Here is an 11663-nt window from a genome sequence, read left to right on the forward strand (position 1 = left end):
CATTTTACATTTAATAAAATGTTGCCAACACATTTGGAGCCAAACTCTGCACTGTGATATGAACTCGCCAAACTAAACAGGCACATCTGCACAATAGCCTCACATAATTCAGAATACAAAAAAAAAAAAAAAACTAACACTGATGCAGAAGGCAGACAGCCTTATTTGAGGTGAACCACTGAGTAGTCCATGTTTTTGCCAAATGTAAAAGTGTTTGGTATCCTTTTGCCATGGCAACAATTTCTGTTTTCTAGAAGAGCATTTTCTTTGTTACTTTGATGTTTCAATCCACACACCGGATAATATAGAGAGCCATACACAGGGAAGAGCCTGTGGCCTTTTTTAAGTTGCTGAAGTAAAAAGAGGCATGAAATTATAGCAGAGTACTCTCAGAGCAACAGTGCTGCAGAAGCAGTCGGTTTCATAGCAGAAGGCTCAGCTCCATCTCACATGATCAAAGGTCTTCTTTGTTGACCAAATGTCATATAGGCTAAAAAGGTTAGGAAGGGCTATATGATCTATTTATTTTTGATTATAGTAAAGCATGTCAACAAACTAAATACTACATGTCTGGCCTTTGATGTGATTCTCAGTGGGGCCTTTGGAGGAACTAAATTGGGACCCCTGTATACTCTCAGTCTTGATCACTTAATGTTGAAGTATCTCACTGGGAATCAACATCATCAATCTTACTAACAACTCTGATGCTGTGGTATCCAAAGATAACATGCACAAACTGTTTTGGTTTTCATCGGGTTTTAATTAATTACACTCAAGCAAACAATCATTCCAATAACTGAAACAGGCTTCAGTTTTTAAATGTTTCACAAAACAAGACAAATACCCACAGAGAGAAACAGTTGTGATCTGAAAAAGCTCCATGCTTTTTATCGATGTAAAAATAAACTGTAATTTCACAACAGCAATGCACAAGACATGCAGGTATGTCTCTTAAGAGGCTCACAATGTGTTTGAACAAAGAGTTTGTGCAAAAAACAACCATCTAAATGACGCGGCCCTCCTCGTGTACGAGTAGTCTTTGGTCCTGGTCGATTTTAAGTTTTGGTGGTGTTTTTTCTATGAAACAGCATCAGCAGTTTCTGTGCCCGCAGCCTGAACTTCTGATCCCTCACGCTGTAAATAATGACATTCCAGCAACTGTTGGTAGCCAAAATCCAGAAGGCGAAAAAGGAAAAGTTGCACCATTTATTCCCCAAAACGTTCCCGACCACAAAGACAGCGATTGGAGTGAACGATACAGTGAAAGCCACAGTTAGAGTCCCTATGGTTTTGGCTGCTTTAATGTCTGAGAATGTGGGTTTGGTCGTGCTTTGGCTTTCACTCTCAGCCAAGTGTTTCCTGCGTCTTGAGTGCTGCCTGATGCTGGAAAGAGAAATGATGTTAATGACCACTGTGCCACCAAGGAGGGTGAAGTCAAACGCGGGGAAGAGGAGGAGGATGTTCCAGGCCTGGCTTGGGAACTTGCCGATTGTACCCAGAGCGTAGTTACACATCCGACTGCAGGAGTTATACTCCAAAGCAATTTCACTGCTGAAAACTATCGGACACACAGCCAAGAAGAAACTTCCCACCCAGGAGAGGACAATTAGGATCGTGGTCCTTTTACGAGTAATCACCGAGTCCTTGTGCAAAGGCCTGAGCACGGCAATGCTTCGCTCGATCGTCAGAAAGAAAATAGTCGTGATGGAGACCAAAGTGCACCCAGCAAAGATGGGGCCGATGATGTTGCATGGGTGAAAACTCACCGATTGTGAGTTGTACGAGGTCCACTCCGGTGCCATGTCAGTGACCATGAGATAAACCTCAGCGTAAACGGAAAGCGGGACCACAAATATTCCCACTGCCAGATCAGCCACGGCGAGGGATGCCTTCAGGTATCCCTGCGGTGTGTGGAAGTGTTTGGTTCCCAGAACCACAGCAAGAGTCACCAGATTTCCAAAGAGGGTGGCAAAGATCAGCAGCACCATGAAGAGCACCATGAGGATTTTGTTGGCCAGAGTGCAGCAGCACACAGTGCAGTGTGCCTGTTCAGTTCTGTCCAACATGGTCGGCTTGCTGGACTCAATCATTGGATAAAACGATGCTGGGCATTCACATCATGACCTAGAATGAACACATAACAAAAATGGTGTTAGGTGTGAGCTGTTTGTGCTGAAATCAGGGAAGAAAAAAGACACAAATCTGGAGACTAAATATCAACTCAGCATGGCTCTAAAGTATGTCCACAGTATCTGTTTGTTGGTAAGTAGTTATATTTACAGACCAAATGATTCAAATAACTAAACAGCAGGAAGTAGAAAGCTGAAACCTGTTCAGCCAAGCCCTTATAAAAGAGTAACAACAGTAACAACAGTGGAGCAGCCTAATAAAACCAGGAATGGCATTCAGCAACACTTTGGACATAGTAGTACAGAAACTGTATTTAAATCAACACAACTGCAGCTTATTTGTGGGGCAGTGTTGTGCTTTAACTTCTTGGAATTAACCACCGTCCCACATCTTCAAAAGTAAGGAAATGTAAACATATTCACTTCTTGAAGAAGACATCATGATTGCTCCATTCAGTCTACTTTTTCATGTCAAAGTTTCACTACATCTGGCAAATATCTGATGTAACTCCCTGAAACTTGGGCCGTGCACTGAAAATTAGCCTCGTATGTGTTACATTTTTCATGACCAGTACACCACAGTGTCACACTTACTGTGTTAGCACTGAATCTTTCCAGAGGACATTAATTGTGTGAAGTAGAATTAGCCAATGTAGACGTAATTTGTACAAAGAACTTGCCTGGATTATGAGTGTATTGTTTCATTTATTTGCAGAATATCTGATTTGCATGTCTACTTGGCTTGCTCCCCATGACTAAATGAACCTTGGAGGAGGATTATGGGTCTTATAGTATTTAGAGCATCAGCCACACATTGTCCCACATGGCCTAAAGCTGTACTCCTCCCTCCATCACCTGACTCCTGCTCATCATAATGGTGCCGTGGCTTAGCTGGTTAAAGCGCCTGTCTAGTAAACAGGAGATCCTGGGTTCAAATCCCAACAGTGCCTTAAGTGCTATTCTCTTCTAAAAGAACTTAAAAAAAAAAACTCAATATAAATACCAGTCCAATAAATATTGCTTTACCCCACCCCAAAAAGAATAAGCCCTTGCTCAATCACTGCCTAGTCCTCAACCTGAAATCACTGGCATTTGTTCCTATGGGAGGGACTACCACAATGATTCTCTCATGGTTTACCGTTGCAACCCACTGATTCTTTCCCCCGTGGAATGACACAAAAGCTATAAACAGCGAACTATTTCTGATTCTGTCTAAAATATTGGCTGATTTTCAAAAGACATGAAGATTAGACTAGTTCTGCACATGCAAGGGCTAGTGGTATCCATGGCACCCCATAGTGCATGCTACATGATCACAGTGTCCACAATTTGATTCATTGTCAGGAGACCTTTGGTGCATGTTACACCCCCCTCCTCTCTCTCCCCCATTCGTTTTGTCAGTCGGTGGCAAAATGTCCCCAAAAGAAATATACATTTTTTTCTTTTATGCCTTTGTGATTTTCAACCTCCACTTGAGCCTTTATCTGCCCGCCAACCTGTTCCTCTCACCTGCCCCTGCTCCTGTAGAGCTACCTCTCAGCTCAAACAAAGACCTTTAAAGTGGACTTAAGTGCTCAATACACTATAACATAAGAAATAAACACCACATGAACAGAACAGGGCAGACTAATTATCAATTGCAAAGTAAGAAAACGCAGCCGAATACACCAAAGGACCGGCAATATACATGTGATTTGACTCAAAACAAGGCCATGTGCATTTAAAATACACACACATACACACACAGATACGATCCAGGTATGCCTAATAAAGATTTTAAAGAAATATTTGGTGAAGTGTGATTTAATTAAAGAAAAGAAAAAAGAAAAAGAAAAAAGCTCACACAAAATAAAAGATTTTTTTTAATGATAACAAACAATTATTTTCTCTCTTTGTCGAACAGTTTGCCTTCAGGTAGCCCTGTGGTGTGTGGTCTTATGCAATAAACAGATGTGGGCTGCACAATTGGCGCATGCGCCCTGCTCTTCTCTGCTCTGCGCCCTCGCGTGCGGGCCATCTGGATGGGTTGGAGGGAGGGAGGTTAGGCTGTAAGGAAGGATGGATGGATAGATAGAAGGAGGGATGGCCTACAACTAACTCCAGCACGAGGTTAGATGACGTAATAATCTGTCCGGACAACAACTGTAGTAGTAAACAAAACCCAGCTGACGCTCACAGCCTGTTTTAATCTACAGTCTGGCAGGTTCCTGGACAGCCTTCTCGTGGAGCACCAACATTTTACATTGGAATAAACTAAACAGATGCATTACTGGGATTTCGTTTTGTGTAAAAAAGTAGAAATCAATTAGGCGATTAAATGTAAATGTAAACAACGAGACAGTTTTCTTCTTTTTAAGGCCACCGAGTCGCTTTTCAGACACGCACCAGCTGAAACCTCCATCCCTGCATGGAAATCCATACATGGTTATCACGGGAGCCCAATGCGCACGGAGAGCACAGTTAAGAAATTGAAAAGAAAAAAAAAACGCCGTGGAGACATAATGTATCCAGAGTTAGATCAAAGTTGAATGAAAAATTAAAAGCGTTTCTAATCTTCCGCGCTGTTTTCTTGGACATTCAACTTCAGAAACAGAACCAATGCGCAGCTACAGGCGTCCCTGTCTTCATGTTGCCTTTCAGTGTAAGATGCGTTACCCAGAAGGGTTTTGTTTCCCTCTGTGGCCATCATCTTCTGAGCGCAGGCATGCAGACAGCTCACGAATATCCTGCCGATAATTGTTTAGGTAAAATCATTTTTAAAAAATCGAAAGGAGAAGAAAATAACAAAATTATAAATAAATAAGTTTGTTCCAGCACGCACAGATTAGCGCTGCCCTGCATGAGTATGTGCTCCTTGCAAGATTCCACAACAAATGAAATGCTCTTATTACTTACATGTAATATGCGGAAGATGGATGGTTGGATGGACTTACATGAAAGTTTTTAACTCAGTTACTTTGTATTTAAGAAGAATGAACAAACCTGTTCTGCTGCTGTTTTTTTTTTTTTTTTAGCGCACTTCTAAAATCACAGTGCAGACCTCTAAGACCCGTTTCTACATATTACCACACATAATAGTGTCAGTTCTTATAAACGAGCTAATCAAGGTTTATAAATATTACAGGTTCAAGTCAAGTCTACTCACTTTCAGCTTTACATTCATCTCAAGACGCAGTGGGAAGCAGTCCGTAAAAAAAAGCATCTCCCAGCTGATTATCCTCCCAGCTGACTGCTGTTTAAAGCATCCCACAGCCCTTTCCATGAAAATTATGAGGGGAAAGAGTCCACGAGGAGAATCACAAAACTCACTTTCTGTTGTTCAGATGTTGTGCGAGAGTACGTGTGCGGGAAGTTGGATTTGTGGTGCCGGGCGCTGCGCTCTGGTCCGCACTGCTCCGTAGACACTGTTTAAGTGTGTCCTCCACTGGTTTCTCCATTGGCTGGGGATGATGATGATGATGATGATGATGATGATGATGATGGCAGAGTCCACCTCCTATAATATGACGCTGGCTGCACATGAACGCATGTGTGCTGAGGATGAGGAGGGTGGTGAATCCTGTTGCTGTATCCAAGTGGTTCATTTATCGGGACTGAGTTCTTGTCTATTTTTTTATTACTTACAGAGAGCCCTTCAGTTTCACAAAGCATTCTTCTTCTATAATTATTATTGTTCTGCACCTGTTTAATAAAACCAACCTCACCACTTTGCCAAGGCTTTATCTGTGAATTAATGCAGCAGTATGAAAATCAGGTCTCATCTGACTCTTCCAGCAGGTTTAAAATTATGAAAATCATATTCATGATATTTTTTAACCTTTTATCTGACAGCTCACAGTTGCATGGCTGAATTACCAGTCAAGCAATATAGGGTACTTTCCACAATAGTGCAAGGTCCCGGGAAATTGAACATTTGGGAACATAAATACATAGCCTCTGATAGCATGGCAAAGGGACATCCTCCTTTACCACCTTATCCTGCAGCCATACCTGAGGAACGGTTCTTTCATTAGAATCTAATTTCAGGGTCTTTTATGTGTTAAAAGTGACAGTACAGCTCAGATAATCTGGGGTTGAATTTCTAGTATAGATGAGACGTTTCCAGATTTTTTTTTTTAAAGCTGAGCCTCACAGGCAAACTGAACCAGTACAGAGGGTCCCATAGAAATCCTATTTAAAATATACTAGAACAGTTTCTCAGAAACTGAATACTAAAAACTCCAAGCACACTGCAGGGTAAGCCCTCTGCAGAATTCACATTCATTGATACACTGAGATTATCACCACAGCCTGTGGCTGTCTCTCTGCATAACTCCTAAATCTAAAGTACAAGTCCACATTGCAATAGTTACAGACCCTTACTATTTGCACATTGTCTACAGAGAAAATAACAATGTTAATATGACAAGAGGGGCACCTCAATTTCAACTTTATCTATATTCAATTCCGTGTAATATACTGGGATGTTTGTATAGTAGAGCTAATTTGTAATAAATTGTTTGATCTAAATGGTACTTTAACTACTTTAATTATTGTTACTTTCTTGGAGCAACTGTGGCTACATAATTTCCTCAGGGATTAATAAAGTTTTATAAATCCGATGATTCCGGTTGCTACTGTTGTAATATATTCATCACCTTCTACACAAACCAACAAGCCAGTATTGGTGCCTGCGGGCTCAGATCCGCTCTTGAGGATTTGGCCAAATCTCTCTCAGAAGAGTTGTTTGCTTTCTAATTGCTTTTTGGCTTTGTAGCACCACGATAGCATTAGCATTCCCCTCCCAACTGTTGTCTGTGGGAAAGCTGATGCCAGAAGATGGCAGCTTTTGCAACAGTGCATGCAAAGAACTGATACTGCAAATTAATTCATTGATTGCCTCAAGCCATACCAGTGTGCCCATTGGGAACCACTGAATTACGAGATGTTGATGTCCCATAACAATAAGGCAGCGGCTTTGAAGCACAAGATTCAACCGCGAGGTAACAGGATTCAGTCTGGTTTGAATAAAAAATGTATTATGTTTTTTATGTGTGTGATATATATAGAGAACACAAACAAGTAAAGAATGGTAGGCAGTGGATTAAAGCACCATGAGGCACATAAGGTATGGAAGCATTTAAAAAAAAATCAGGATAGACTGTTTTTCAACAGGAGTGTAACAATTCTCCAAAACCGTGGATTGGTCCATTCTACATTTTTTTTAATGGGGATGAATAAGGAAAAAAGTAGCGAAAAGACTAAATCACATGATTAAAATCAGATCATGAACAATAAACTCTATTATTCGGATGTATTTACAGTTCAATCATTACCTAAATGTGATGTTTTCAGCACATTAGCATGATTTAACTAGGTATTAACAACTAGAAGATGGAAATATTTCACTGTGGACTTTTCTCTCATGATTTTAATCTCATTTTGTTACACGGTGAAAGAGAGGTGGAGGTATGCGCTGGAGAAAAGAGAAATGAAAAGCAGTACAAGAAAGACAATGCATGTGTGTGAATGAGAGGGAGGCAGGTGGAAGGGTGAAGATGCAAGGAGCAGAAGTAGTCAAGGCAGATGAGTTTAACCATCCAAAGCTGGAACTGGAGGTGGCAGAGTCGAAGATATTGAGATTTTGGTGGGGAATTTGCAGCAGGGACAGGATTAGATATGAGCAGATCAGCGGGACATCTCGGGTTGAGCCGTTTGGAGACAAAGTTACGAAGGCAAGGCTGAGATGGTTTGGACATGATTTTGAAGATGGAGCTGCCAGGCAGGAGGAAAAGAAGAAGATCACAAAGAAGATTCATGCATGTAATGAAGGAGGACATGCAGAGGGTTGGTGTGAAAAAGGAGGTTATCAGGCTTAGGGTGAGATGGAGGCAGATGATTCGCTGTGGTGACCCCTGAGCTGTTGCACACAACTGTCCCAAAAATCGGATAAGTGTAGTAAAACCCTGTCACTCAAACTAGACAGCACTTTTTTATTTCTTTAATTCTTCAAAGCACCCATTTTAGGAGGCTTTATAAACACTATGACTCCTCTGAAGTGCATAAAACTCTTCCTGTGTGTTGTGAAAGTATCATTTATCTGCAGGCTGGGCTCCAGTTCTGCGGTGGGCAAAACAAGACAAAAACATAATCCCATGTTTGTCTGTGTGGGTTGGGTAATCCTTAATCCACAGCAGGCGACTTCAGTCTGATGCTTCAACTGCCTCACAGTTTGGAGCATTTGTTTCTGCAGCCGGGCAGTGACATGAAATATATGCGTTATACATATTTTAATATGACACATAAGAAATGACCTGCACTTAATGAAAATGTGCAGCGATAACAGTTCAAAGTGAAGAATTAACAGATGATAACAAAACAAAATTACAGTGGAGAAGCAGCGGTAAAATCAAATAAACCTTTTTTCCTTTGTTGTCCCCGATTTGTAGTTTCAGAAATTAATCACACAGCGGACAGGACAAGAGTACTTTAAGTATTTGATTTCTTTTTTAAGGCACAGAATCAGGTGCCCAATAATTTATACTGTTATACATTCATAGGTTTAAAATTGTTTCGCACTTTTCTGATCTCACTGACCACTCAAGGTTTTATACATAACATATCAGCACCTGCAGCCAACTTAGAATCACAAATTAACCTCACACTCATGACTGTGGTAGGAAACCCACTAAGACTAGTGAGAACAAAGGCCCCAGGAAGACTTCAAGCTACAGTCTTCTTGCTGTGAGCCTGCAGAGCTAACAACTACACCACTGTGCTGCCAAGACACAAGACAAGATACAGAGTAAAAAAAAGGTTTTCATTAAACTTAAATAAAGCAGTCGTATATTTGAAAGTATTACAATAAAATCAGTGTTTGATCTGAACACAGACTTTCTAGTGACACAAATGTTTAACTAAGTACTGTTTACTGCTTGGGAATGTATATATACAGTGCCCAACAAGTTCATTAGACCTGCCATAAAGGAAAGTTTTTCAGATATACATGTGATTTTTTTCAAACTTTGCTTTGATGGCCAGGACAATAACATATATAAATGCACAAAAATACTTTCTCAACCTTTGATGGATTCTCTTCCCCTTATCCAGCATTAAAAACCTAAGATTGTTTCACAGCTCCTTTTACCTCAAGACCCTGAAACCCGATAAAGGTTGGCTATCATCAAGTTTGTTCAAGTTCCTTAAAAAGCATTTCATTTTTTTTTTTTTCTTTTTTTAAATGACATCAGAAACAGCAGTATGCGACATTACGTGATGGCAGAGCTTCAGTTCATCCTTTGTCATTTTTTTTTTTTTTTTTTAATAAATAGGACAGGGGGAATGAATGAGAGAGAGAGGGGGAGAGAAAGAAAGAAAACCAAAGGGGAGAAGAGACGGTGAGAAGGGGGGGGAAGAGAGAGAGAGAGAAAAAAAAAAGAACTCCTGGGTCACCTGTATGGAGAAAAAAAAAAACAAACAAACAAAAAAAACAAACAGAGGAGACAGCAAACAACAAAGAGCAACATAATAATAGAGAAAACAAAGCACCATCACAATAAACTAGCTAGCCATAGATATCAATATTTACTAAATAATAAACGATATTGTGCAGCACGCAAGATAGACAGCGCACAGTGTGCTTTGAGGTAGCAGCCAAGAAAGCTTTAGTCCGCGTCTGTGAATACCCATGTGTGCATACCTGTGTGGATCAGCATGCTTGCATTCCAAAGGTTTCTCCATGTAATGATCTGCTAGGGAGTGTGGGGGGGCCACAGCCCCGTCCTCCAGGGTGTGAAGCGGGTATGGAGGAGATCAAAACTCCAGACATCCAGAGGCCCCCAGAACACAAGAGACCATGGAAGACCAACAGAGGAGTTTAAAGTTCTTTCTAACAGCTCCACCTGTTGTGTATGTCTGATTAGTCACGTGGACACTCACCAGCCACTTATTTAGGCACACCTGTTCAATGGCTTATTCACTCAAATCTCTAATTATCCAACTGCCTCCACAGTCTTTGAGATTCATATCATGGATGTGCACCTGACAAATCTGCAGCTACTGTGTGATCCTATCATGTCAGTATGGACCATAATCTTTCAGCAATTATTTCCTTCTTGAATCTGCGCCACAAAGAATTAAGGTTGTTCTGGAGGGGAAAGGGGCTCCAACCTGGTACAACCGAGGTGTACTTAGCAAAGTGACTAAATTGTCTGTCACATTTATCCCAGAGTTGTGGGATAGCCTCCAACCTGTCTGCATCCCTAAATTGAAGAAGTGATAGAAGACGGATGGATAGTTTTCATGCGGTTTGTATTATAGTGTGATTTCTGTGAAAGTAACAAATTGTTGCAGACTAAAGTTAAATACATGTCCTACATGTTTTTATTTTAGTTTCTTTTCATGTTTTGTCTAAAGTCTAATTTTTATTACGTTTTTTTTTTTTTTTTAACAGTAATTAGTCTGACTTCAGCATTTCTTCTCCATCTATTTTGTCACCACACTGCATATAGAACCGATTTTGATGTGTTGGCCAAAACATCCCATGTTTTCTTAAATTCTACATGAAAGCTATTATCTGTAGAGCAGCAGCCATTTTTACATCTCAGCGGAAACACAGATTCAAGGAAAACGGTACACGTGCAATCAAACCAGCCGGAGCTCAGCAATCAAAGATAACATTAAAACCTTAATAGTTTCATTCCCCTTGAAAGACGAGAACAGCACAATTTGACAAAAACATGCCGTGTTTGTTTTCCAGTCACTGCCTCTTTCTTAATATTGAATCTGATGCATCCCGTGATCATTTCTCTCCGACGATTTCTGTCAAATTCACAGCAGATAAAATCTGTGCATATCCACTCTGTCTCATCAAACCCAGAGCTGAAACGCTGCTCTGTCAGGTTATTAGACGCTTAATTTAAAAGTCAAGTAGGCACACTAAAATAACAGCAGTTTTATTAATACTGGTGTTGGACTGAAATGTCAGTTTGAATTTCATTACTGTGGCTTCCAAATGGAGAGCTTATTAGGTCTAAGTGGAAGTGCCAACATTTTTAGCTTTGCTAAGGGGTTTTACAGTAAAGAATTCAATTTGTAGGCACAAAAATTATTGTTATGCTAATTTGCTCTCAGCAGCTTCACTTTACATACCGACTCATTTGTTTCAGGATAAACACAGAGAGCATGGGGCACCTGTGAGGCTAAAAAATGGAGCCAACAGAAACTGCAGTTCCTCTAATGGCCACTTGAGGCTGCCTTGGTGGCTGAGTCCCAATTGCTCAGTCCATAAAGAGTCGCATGTTAAAGTGTTCAAGCTTAGAAGAGAAATAAACAGACAGCATTTAAAGCTTGGTTACAAGAAAATACTTTAGATTTGTAAAGTTGATTTTCAGATTTTACACACTTTATCTTAACACTATGATTGAAGATAATTCAAAATTTAAAATGCAGTACAGAATTTCACTTCTGTAAGCTTTGAGTATGCTCAGCAGACAACAAGAAGATAATAACTGAACTGGAAGAGCTCAAGATTTCTAGGCTTTTGACACTTACCAT

The 11663-nt window shown here is 40.4% G+C and overlaps 1 protein-coding gene across 1 annotated transcript; it reads right to left on the reverse strand.

The window, feature by feature from the left end:
* Window positions 1–1055: 1055 nt before the first annotated feature.
* Window positions 1056–5405, reverse strand: LOC308405963 (beta-2 adrenergic receptor; the record flags this gene model as incomplete). The annotated part of the gene is made up of 2 exons (XM_080896781.1): window positions 5275–5405; window positions 1056–2124 (listed from the first exon to the last, which is right to left on the reverse strand). The coding sequence occupies exon 2, from the start codon at window positions 2088–2090 to the stop codon at window positions 1056–1058; it is 1035 nt and encodes a 344-aa protein (XP_080752907.1). The 5' UTR covers window positions 2091–2124; window positions 5275–5405.
* Window positions 5406–11663: the final 6258 nt, after the last annotated feature.

This window comes from Rhamphochromis sp. 'chilingali', assembly GCF_963969265.1.
Source record: "Rhamphochromis sp. 'chilingali' genome assembly, chromosome: 11".
NCBI classification, from domain to species: Eukaryota; Metazoa; Chordata; class Actinopteri; order Cichliformes; family Cichlidae; genus Rhamphochromis; species Rhamphochromis sp. 'chilingali'.